General features: G+C 33.6%; 1 protein-coding gene across 1 annotated transcript; it reads left to right on the top strand.

The window, feature by feature from the left end:
* The first annotated feature begins 268 nt into the window (after positions 1-268).
* On the top strand, positions 269-9607 carry LOC129315100 (ceramide kinase-like). The gene is given in 14 exon segments (XM_054958639.1): positions 269-601; positions 1089-1247; positions 1332-1499; positions 1601-1693; positions 3070-3162; positions 4799-4808; positions 4811-5020; positions 5335-5382; positions 5385-5427; positions 5972-6121; positions 6995-7096; positions 7765-8139; positions 8924-8990; positions 9068-9607. Coding segments are annotated over 14 exon segments (1830 nt in total). The 5' UTR covers positions 269-427; the 3' UTR covers positions 9206-9607.
* The last annotated feature ends 2104 nt before the right edge of the window (positions 9608-11711 follow it).

The following is an 11711-nucleotide window of genomic DNA, read 5'->3' on the forward strand; positions in this document are numbered from 1 at the left end:
AGGAACTTCACACGAATCAAACCTCGTAAAATTAATTAACAAAATATGTTCTTATTATTTTCTTCTCAACGGGGGCAAAAAAAAATCTCATCTTCACTTTTGATTTTTTGGTAAAAAATATTCCGCTCAATTTTTTTTTATCAAATTACTATTTTTTTCTCTGGTTAATTCATTGGTCAAGCTAAATTGATCCTGTCTATACATGGAGCTAATCTGCCTACCAAATTTCGAATCAAAAGCGCGAATCTTGCATTGCATCTTCCTCATAACAACACAAACGGCTTTTTGCCTTCGTTTTCCTTCTCTCTGTATATCTGCTTCCGCTGAACTTAAACCCTATTCTGGGTTCCTATCCTTTTCGATCCCAAACGGAATTTGATCAAATTCGGGTGGAATTTATCTCGTTTCCTTGACTTTTCCATTTTAAATGGAAAGAGATGGGAATTATGTTATTGCAGGCGATAAATGTCAACCTGATGCTCTGCTAGATGGTGAATCAGCTATCTCGAGCTGCAATGTATTCTTAGATCATGTTGGGGAAGTCACCCTCGCTTTTAATTCAGACGGGTTATCTTGGGAAGCGGTTGAACCGTTGGTTAATGTAAGTGCTGTTTGATTACTTTAAAATAGTAGTTATGTTCAATTGGTTGTGGTATTGGCCTTTGGAAATTGACCTGATCAAATATTTATTAAAATTTTCTACATTGCAATAATATGACTAAATTTTGAAACATGAATTTTATATGTTATGATAAGATATGATTTAGTTTAGTCATCTATCACCTGTGCTTTAATTGATGTTTACATGTATTTTTATCATTGCTTTACTTATGGACGACGATGCCTTCTCAACTTTGATACAATTGTGGTGAAGACTTCTAAAGGTTTGAGTGAGTCTTACTGGGCTTGTTTTGTTTTCATCTAACAAGACCTGCTTTACCAATCACAAATATTTAAATTAAGAAGGCTTGTTGTATGGTCATGGATTATAATTGAGATAGTTCTCGTTCTCAAAGCTGTTAATTACCAATGAACAGGTAATCCATGTTTCATCTTCTAATACTTATCCTAGACTTTCAATTGAACAGGAGAGTTCAACCTGTTTGGGGATAAAATACATTTCTAATGCTGCTACGGCAATCAAACTTTGTGACATATATGCTGCTGAGTTTACTGGTTATGGTCTGGTGCATTTATCACGTATCTCTCGTGCCATGAAACATCTTCTTATTGGGCATGATGCCAAGGTTTGTCATTGTTCTTGTTTATTTGTTTATATTCTTTCAGGGGCAAATCAAATAAGGTGAATGGTATTTCTTGCAAAGTTGCAGATGTATCGTTTTACGGTGTATGGTGTCCTAAGGAATGAGATTCAGCCTTCTCTATTGGTCCCTGTTAAATATACTTTTGGCCATAATAATATGCAAACATGTCAGATGTGGGTAAATCGGCTTGATTCTTCCTTGAACCTCAAAGTTGAAAGGCCAAAGAATCTCATGGTATGTTCTGGTACTGGTCAACACTAGGCTTTATACTTTCTTTTAACTTCCATTGATTAGTTGAAATGAACATTTCCCAGAGATGATTTCTGATTCACTAGGTTTTTGTTCATCCAAGGAGTGGGAAAGGACTTGGCTGCAGAACCTGGGAAGCTGTGGCTCCTATATTCTCTCGTGCTAAAGTGAAAACAAAGGTGAATATTTTTTTTTAGCATATTTAGTGATTTTCTGAATGGTCTACTCTTCTAAACATCAAATATTTGTAATTTAACATCTGATATGCTATTATACCTTATTTAAGAAGCTCACACTGAGACATGTAATAGCTTTTCCCGACCGTTACCTTTGTACTTGTTCAGTGGTTGAAATTGAGATAGCATTCTGTTCCAATTCGTATAAAGTTTAAAGCCCTTCCATCCACTTTCTATGTTTACTATGGAAAAAATGATGAAAATCATGCCTGATCCTCTGTTAAATTTTGCAATGATAACATGCTGGTTGCTTTCATTTTACCTTCAAGTTTGTTGTGTCAAAAGGTGGATCAAACTTAATTTTTATAATAATTAAATAAATCTGTGCATGATACCACGCAGGGGCATTCAATTGTAACTATGAACATGTGTCTGAATTCAATAATTCTGATTATACCAGTAACAAGGGTTATTTTCCCTAAAATTACTGTTGATATAGACAATCTCAATTGAACTCTACTTGAAATAATTCTATTTGAACTAAAACAGACTACTGGAATCCTATCAAAATACTAATAGATGATATCCCTATTCCTTAGACCCAAAAAAACACCTTGATGAAAGTTGAAGTCACTAATAAGCCTATAATTTAACCGGAATTCTCAACTATGAAATACAAACCATAAATTACATTTATATCATAAATTCTACCCCCTCAGTCCCTTTTTATAAAAGCCAGTTTTGAGATACCAAGGAAGTAGGTAAAGTTAGTTGATGTCTTAAAAATTTTAGTTTCTTTCCAATTCTGCCCTCCATTAAATGTCATAATTTTGCACAACTCCAAATGCCTTTTTCAAATTCATCATTTATTAGGAGTATATCTGGAAACATTTTCTAATTCTTCCTAGAACTGTGAAAAAGCTCATAACAAAAGGGACACTGTACCCCTGAAAACTGGCTCTTATTAAAAGGGACCAGGGGAGTAATATTAATGAATGGTTTTTCCCTCGTACCATTACAAGTGCTTACTGATATATATATATATATATATATGTTACATGTTTATATTCTTGTTCTTGAACTTGACTAGACTTGGGCTTTACTTCTGTATTTAATGAGCTGAGCTTGAGTGATGATTTATAATTTGACTTGCGTTAAACTTTCATTGGCTGATATATGGAAGTATGCGTGAGTTCTGAATCCATTCCCATCTCAACGAAGTTTATGTTAGATTTGATACTTTAGAGAGCTATGATGACATAATGACATTTCAGTATTTGATTTGCAAATGGGAACAGCTATATATTTTAGCTGCTAATATCTAATGTAATTTTGTTTTGATCAATTTCTTAGTAATCCATTTTCCTTCCTTTCACTAGGTAGTTGTAACGGAGAGACCTGGACAAGCCTTTGATGTGATGTCCTCTATAACAAACAGGGAGCTCAACTCTTATGATGGTGTCGTAGCTGTTGTAAGAACATACGTATCTTTGATGCATTCTTAATATTATGAACATTTACCATAGTGCTACTTAACTGATAAAGTTATAGAAGCATGTCTGGTGATAGTAGAATGAAATGCTTCCCCTCGAGCACAGTGAGCAGTGTGCCTGCTTAGTTTCATGACATTACATGTTGTTAGTTGCTCCATGCTACTAAATGATCTCTTTAGCTAACTTCTTTGTTAGCCTCCCTTCCTTCTCTCAATAACAAAGAATCTAAAGAAGATACATAAAATGTGAAGGAGGAAATACCTTTTTCCTTTTCTTGGGTTTATCAATCATTTGAAACCTCATCATGCATTATCATACTTTTTCTAGTCTTCGGACCATCAAAATGATGCAGCATCTCAGAATGTCTAAAAACTATTCATGTGAAACTTTGCACCATGCTAACAACTTTTCATCCACATTAATGTTATGAGTTCAATAACTGCTATTCAATGGTCATGTAAATTTTGCATCCCTTTTTAACTCATGGGTACTTAAATAAGATGGGAAAGTTTATCGTACTGCTATTGTCAGGAGATCAAATTATACCTCAAGTGGAAAAGTTTAGATATTTGGGAGCCATTATTAAAATGATGGCGAAATCAATAGGGATATTTCACATAGAATTTAAGCTAGGTGGTTTAATTGAAGAAAAGCTAAATGAGTTTTTTGTGATCGTAAAGTGCCTAATAAACTTAAAGGAAAGTTTTATCGTATTGCTATCAGACCGGCTATGTTATATAGTAGTGAATGCTAGGCTCTAACGACAAACAAGAACATAAAGTTGGAGTAGCAGAGATGAGAATGTTATGACGGATGTGCAGACATACACGTAAAGATAAAATTCAAAATGAGCACATTTGCGAAAAAGTGAGGGTAGCACTTATTGAGGAAAAAATGATAGAAAATCGTTTGAGATAGTTTGGGCATGTACAAAGAAGACCGCGGGAGGTATCAGTGAGAAGAGTGGAACATATAACTTTGAGCGCTGTTAAATGGGGTAGAGGAAGGCTTAAGAGAACACTCTTAGAAGTTGTTGAACGTGATCTTTTAATTAATAATATCTCTAAAAGCTTGACAAATAATAGAGCACAATAACGTCTTGCAATCTAAGTAACCAACCCCACCTAGTGGGATAAAGGCTTGTTGTTGTTGTCGTTGTTGTACCTAAATGGGATGGGAAACCCTCCCCCAAAATTAAGAATGGAGAACCTGTCCACTTAAATACCCCATTGAACATTTCATATTACTCTATGTGACTTAGGTATTCCATACTTACATAGGTCTCCATTAACCAAGGAAAAAATTATCTTGGAATTGAACCTTGTGGGATTTGACTTGGGAATTCATCATCATATTCACTTCCAATCTTGAACCATGTTTTCACTACGCAAATTAAGCCATACTTGTAGTAGAGAGAGGCTCTTACCAAATCATGTTTGAAATTCATGCACTTATGTTTGCATTCTTCAAAATGAGGCTGACTGTTGGTGAAAGTTCAAGCCTTGGCAATTTAAATGGATTCATTTACTTGATTTTCTGATTTGCTTTCTGTTTGTGAGTGATTTTCTTTATTATATGCCAATTACTTGCTCTTTTCTAATTGAGGTGGTTCCAGGGTGGTGATGGATTTTCAATGAAATCCTTAATGGGTTTCTTTCTACCAGGCTAAAAGCTCCGATCCCACCTGCTCCATCGGATTTGGTTCATTTGGTTAAAGATGGTCATAGTTCCTTGGTTCATGATGGAAATGAAGCAGTTGAGGAGAATCCCAATCAAAATGAAGAACATCCTCTTATTTCAAGTCCAAAACAAATTGGATCCAGAATTGCAAATTCCAGTGAGTAGTTTGCCTATACTTGCTTGCCTATCACTCTACAACTCCTTCCTGGTTGTAATTGTTGGATTGCTTTCTGATAAATATTTTTTCTTGGTTAGTGGTTGTCTTTGAATTTATGGTAACTGAAAATGACTTTGTAAACATGCTAATATTTCCATACTTTACAAAGTAATGTTATGTTAGTCTTCCATTCCCCATCTTTTCTGTTTTCTATTTTATGTTTTATTATCATAGACTCACACCGTCACAAAGAAAAAAGAAAAGGGAACGAGAGCAGAAGGAAACTTATGGGGATAATTTTTTGGCTTTTGAAGATTCAGCAGATCAAGATCCTGAGTTTCAAATCCTCAGTGAACGTTTTAGATTGGAATCATCCCTGCAGGTTCAACTGATGCCATTGTAATGTGGTATGATTTTCTCCCCTCTAATAATATGTTTGCCTTTCCATTGACTTAAGCTTCATATCTATAAACTCAACAAAAGATCTATATTTGTGAAATTGTATCAGGTTTTATTTTGCAAGGATTAAAATTATTTCCCTTCCTGGAATAGGCTCATGATGTAAGGCTTGCTTTATGCTTCATGAGTGTCATGTTAAGATGAACAAGCCTCCATAGTATTATGTTCTGTGACTGTATGAGACATATGAATCAGCTTTGTTGCTAGTTGACTTGAGGGATGTGATGTTCAGATCATCATGGTCTGTATCTATACCACTTTTTTGTTGCTAATTGTTGAGAATACCAAGTATTTATTCTCCATGTGGTTCATTTGTGGTACACAGATTGCATAGTTGCAGGTTAAATGCTTGCGATTATTTGATGATCTGTCTATAAAGTTGCTTACAACACGCCTCCTGACAAAACAATTTTGCTACAAATGTCTCGTCTTGTTTTCTAATACACTTTGTGAGTTATCTGAATACAACTCTCTCGTTTGTATCTTTTCTAGTACAACTGGATGTCGAGATCCTATAACATCAGCACTGCATATTGTTCTTGGCAAAAAGGTGCACCTTGACATAGCGCAAGTTGTAAGGTGGAAAGAAACACCTAAATCTGCAGTCGAACCTTGTGTGCGCTATGCAGCTTCATTTGCTGGGTAATGTCTCTATTAGTGTTTTCTGATAACGTTGACAAAAGAATTCAGTTCAAACTGTAGTTCGTGACTCAGAATAATGCATTTAAACATTGTTTTTTCTAAGTGTCTTCTTTTGGCTTTTTTTAAGTGTCTTCTTTTGGCTTACTTTCTGGAATTTTATTGATTATATAGATTTTTCTTCTTTGCTGGCAAAAAAAAAATGATTTCCTTTTTCCTTTTTTCAATTTTCGATGCTTTTCTTCTTTTAGAAAACAATTATTTGTATCAGGAAGCTTGTTCTCTCTTTCTCTTCCCCCTCCTTCCTCTTTTGGATCAGAAAAATGCCTGGTACATGCATGGAAAATTAACATGTTCAAATACCTTGATGTAAATGCAAATAGTTGTTCTATGGCAATGGAGGAAACTAACTGATGCTAGCTTTTTTGAAAACTTTTTAGCTATGTGGATTGCTAATCTCAGATTCCCGTAAACCTTTAAACAGAAAGGTTGAAAATAAAGAGTAAATTTCTGAAATTATCATAAAGGCATTGCTACTAGCCCTTGCCTTGAATTTAGTTCACTTTAATAACACCCTTGAAAACAATGAAAATTTTGTTCATGTGTCTTCAGTTGTGCATTTCAGTACCCGTTACCATACTACAAGTTAAGACGCTTTCAGTTTTGTGAATGAAAGATTTTATGTGGCCGTTGTTGTTTTGAGCATGTTACTTTGAAGCATATTTTTTTTAATTGGGAGATATTCTTGTGTGGCCTATCCAAAACCTTACTTTAGTTCCGACATGTTGATTCATATTCTTGCATCCACTGCATTTTGATCCTTAATTTTTTAAAATGCTTTTTTCAATAAGCTCTTATTCTTTCTGATGACCTTAGGTATGGATTCTATGGTGATGTCATCACAGAGAGTGAGAAATATCGCTGGATGGGACCCAAACGCTATGATTATGCAGGGACAATGGTGTTCTTAAGGCACAGGTGAACTGAGCGCCATTTGTTGAATTTTTTTCCCCTTCTTTTCATCTCAATTCATCCTTTACGTGATGGACATTGCTATATGTGCGGTCTCACGCCTCACGGTCTGGGGCTGGTCTCTTTCCTACTTTATGGGAAGTTTAGCATATCTGACAAACCCTGGCAAAATATGCGCTTAACTAGTTAGTTCATGAAGAATATTTTACTGAACCTCCAGTGGGTTGTCAGGAGCTTTTGTCAGCTGAGACCCATTTTAATAGATCACATTTTGTACTACAGGTCATTAACTATTGATCAATGGAATCCAATCCCTCCCCCTTTTTTCTGTGATCAATTTAATGGAATCCCTTTTGGGAAATTGAAGAACTATCAATTTTCATTGGTAACTGAGAGAGAGAGTAAATGAAAAATTACTTGAGTAGCCTGCGGGGTGAAATTCTTTGAATTAAACCCTTTTTTCTTTTGCTGATGAAGCTGCCAGCTTGATGCAGTACTTATAATAGCTTCAAAACGTGCATTAGACTCTCTAACCTTCAAGAGTTTTCCAGTGCTAAGCTCAGTTGACAAATGTATTTGTTTGATCTATTTTGTTATCTTGCTACTCATGCTGAAGCTAGTGCCTCTCCAGATAATTATTTTCATTGTTTTTCTCATTGTGTATTGTCATACAGGTCATATGAGGCTGAGATAGGTTATCTAGAAGTTGATTCAGATAGATCCGATCCGACTTTCAAGGGCAACAATCAAGGTAGTAGGGTACAAGATAAAAGAAGTCCATATAGACCAGAAAGATGTATCTGCCGTGTCAATTGTAAAGTTTGTATGCCAAGTCACATGGCTTCAGGAATCTCTGGCCCAACCCCTTATTTGAGTACAGATAATGCCAAATGGAATAGATGCAGAGGACGTTTTCTCAGTGTCGGAGCCGCTGTAATCTCTTGCAGAAACGAAAAAGCACCTGACGGTTTGGTGGTTGATGCACACCTTTCAGATGGTTTCCTTCATCTTATATTAATTAAAGACTGCCCTCACGCCTATTATCTTTGGTACACACTGCCTCCTTTTCTTTTCAAGTTATCAAAGCCTGTAAGTTGATAAAATAGTTGGCACATGGAACTATTATTTGGAAACTGACTCTTGAAAACAGTGTTTTTCATTGTTGCTTTATGGCTTCTCGTTGAAGTCTCTTCAAAATCTCGTTTATCCAAATTCTTCTGACATGATGGATTGTTTTTCATGTGGATTTTTTTGGAGGGTAATTTACTATCCGGAGTGACATGGCAATGCGATATCATATTTGACCAGTGGTTTAGATTGGTTTGAATTGAGAATCTATTACATGCAGTAAAATGCCTATTAGATTAAGGTGCCTTGTAATGTGATAGTTTCTTGCTTCTCAAATTACTTTAAACATATTGATAAGTTGAGGATAAATACAGCAAAAAAAAAAAAAAAATCAAACACTATATTCTTCTGTGGTTTTCCCCATTATCCTAATTAGTTTCCTGTTATTTCTTAGACACATTCTGTTTTTGTGTTCATACTTCTGATTATCTCTTCTGTGACCTTTTGTTTTAAAAATCATGCATGCAGATATCTTAAGCTTTTTTTTTTTTTTGGTATTATTACAAAATATATATATATGTATATGTATATGTATGTGTGTATGTATGTATATATGGGTATAGAATCTGCAACCTTATCCTAAGAGTGCTTGGAAAGGGTCTGTTTTATTTTTATTTTTATTTTTTAAATTTCTTTTCTTGGTTATTAAATAACTTGCACGTATAGTAATGAACGTTTCCTTTGCATGACAATCGATGAATCCAGGCACCTGACTGAACTTACACGAAGAGGTGGAAATCCCTTTAATTTTAAGTTTATAGAGCATCATAAGGTTAGTTTTCTCCTCTTCTCCATTTACTCAATCTCTCATATCATGAACGACTTCCTAAATTGGTTTAGCATCCTCAGACCCCAGCATTTACTTTTACGTCCTTGGGCAATGAGAGCGTATGGAACGTGGACGGTGAGCGCTTTCTGGCACACCAACTCTCGGCGCAAGTGCTCCGTGGCCTTGTTTCCTTGTTTGCAACTGGTCCTGAAGTCTAGTGTCTGAAATAGCTTTTTGCTTGAACTTGGTTTTGGCTAAGGAAGCCATGAATCCATGATGAATTTATTGTATCTTTTGTAATTTGTAGTGTAAAAACTTGCTCTGTATATTTAAAATCATGTTTAGGACCTGTAACTGTAAGCATGAAGGGAAAAGTTTTTAGCACATGAGTATTTTTCCAGTGAACTCTTCAAGATTCTATCTATATTTATGCTTGGAATCCTGAGACTGAATAGATCCAGGTGTTGAGTGCAGAACTTATTGGCATTGTTAATGAGAGGTTGAGGTCTTGCATTTTGATGTAGGCATTTTAGTGAATCAGTACATGTTTTTACTTTTCAGTGGCTATTGTATCATTATTGAATAAATGTTAATTTGAATGAAGTTTACGTGTTATTTTATTTTTCCTTTTTCTTAGGTTGTGACTTATCATGCACTGATTAATAGCTTGAAAGATGCAGAAAGGTCTTTAATACAAAATAGGGATATAGAGAGGGACTGCCCTTTATATTATATTATCAAAATAGGGTTAGGAAAATTAATATGACTCAACTCATACTAATTGGCGGTTAAAATAATTTATTTAATTAAAATATAATGTAAAAATTCGTAATAATATAATTTTTTCCCTCTAGAGTAACGTTTAGTATGAGTCAATTTATTACAGTCACGGTATTTCTACTTTACTCTTACGTTTATATTATAAATTCAATTGCGTCTATAATTGAACTACTATTCAGGTGCATACAAATGAAATATGTATTAATTTTTATTAATGCATTTTTCTGCATTTAATAAAAAAATGACTTGATAGCTATATTTTAAATAGCAGTAATTTAACGATATTATGACCATTCATGAAATTGACTAAGTCAGGCCACCGTAATAATCAAATAATAAATAATGTGAATTATTTTCATTTTTTAATCCATTTTCTCATGAGCTATAAATCGCTATTTAAAAAAAATATAATAAAATACCCTCAAAATATAAAAATGACAATTAAGTATCAAGAAATGTAATAATTATTATTTAATTCCTTCGGACTTATTTGACATTTTAATTTCCTGTGAAATGACAATTATGCCACGAAAATGGAGAAACTCGTAAGCTCCAGCATCAAGCTCATGCTTCTTGTCATTGCTGGTGCTATTTTGAGTCTGAGCATGGTGCTAGTTGTCCCAACAATTTGAGCTTTGATATTTTGACATTGATTATGGGTTTCCAGATTCGGATTTTATTTTGATTGAATAATCGATTAAATCTGGGAAGATGATGAAGATCGATGCCAAGGTTTGCAGGTTTTTTCGGCTTTCCTGGGTTTTTAATTTGGGAGAATGACAGAGAGGCTCTAAAAAGATCAATTAATTCAACTTAAGTCCCAAGTATTAAAATCTAAGAATTTGGGAGTTTGATTATTAATTTTACAATTTCATTGTGATGAATTTGTAATTTATGTTTCAAATTAAAAAAAAATAAATTTATTTATTCTTCAATCATGTTGAAATTTAAAAAACAAGTTGCAAATTCATTACAATGAAATTATAAAATTAAAAGATGAACTTGTAAATTCTTAGAGTTTGATATTTGAGATTTATGTTGAATTAATTAATTCTTTTGAGTCCTCTTTATCATTTTTCCCTTTTAATTTTGACAGCTGAGGGCATAATGGTCGATTCACAAGAAATTAAAATGTCAAGCAAGTCATTTGGAATAAAATAATAATTATCATATTTTGTGGTATTTAATTATCATTTTCATATTTTAAAAGTATTTTACTGTCATTTTTTCTTTAAAAAAACTGATCTGGGAAAAATATTTTTCAATTAAACCTAACAATATTTAAATATGATTTGTTATTAATGGATCTCAGATAAATCTCAGATAAATATATGTGTGTGTAGAAGTCAAATTGAAAATAGTAATATAATCTTATGGACGGATGGACCAGAAGTGAGTCCTTTTTTTTTTTTTTTAAGCTCTCTTTGAATCATAAGGCTTATTTAAACCCTAATGAATCCTATAAAACCCAACTTGCCTGAACACTTGCCAACCAAAAGAAGACCTCAAGCAATTCAACAATAGATATACTATTTTTTTAATGGAGCAAAATAATAGATATACCAATTGACCACGACATTCAATCCTATTCCAGACTGAACAATCAACCCTTTTGTTTTAATTGTTTTTTGGGCCCGGACTGAATAATGTGTTTAACCAACTCACGATTTGAATAATTGACTTTGATTTTTTATTGTTTGTTCTTTCATTGACTGATGTGTAATATGTGTTCCTCTATAATAAATTCTTAAATAGACCCAGTATATTGTGTTACTTATGCTCTCTCTAACAAAAATACACCAAATTATATTATTTAAAAAAAATATAATGTTTGATCTTTATAGTTTTATTGACTTTGTTTTTTAGTCTTTGTAATTTTTTCTAATATTTTTTAGTCTTTATTCAGTCCTTTTAAGAACTAAAACCATTAAAAAATAAAAACTA

This window comes from Prosopis cineraria, unplaced genomic scaffold (assembly GCF_029017545.1).
Source record: "Prosopis cineraria cultivar Desert tree isolate PC_DT_omini unplaced genomic scaffold, ASM2901754v1 PC7, whole genome shotgun sequence".
Taxonomy (NCBI): domain Eukaryota; kingdom Viridiplantae; phylum Streptophyta; class Magnoliopsida; order Fabales; family Fabaceae; genus Prosopis; species Prosopis cineraria.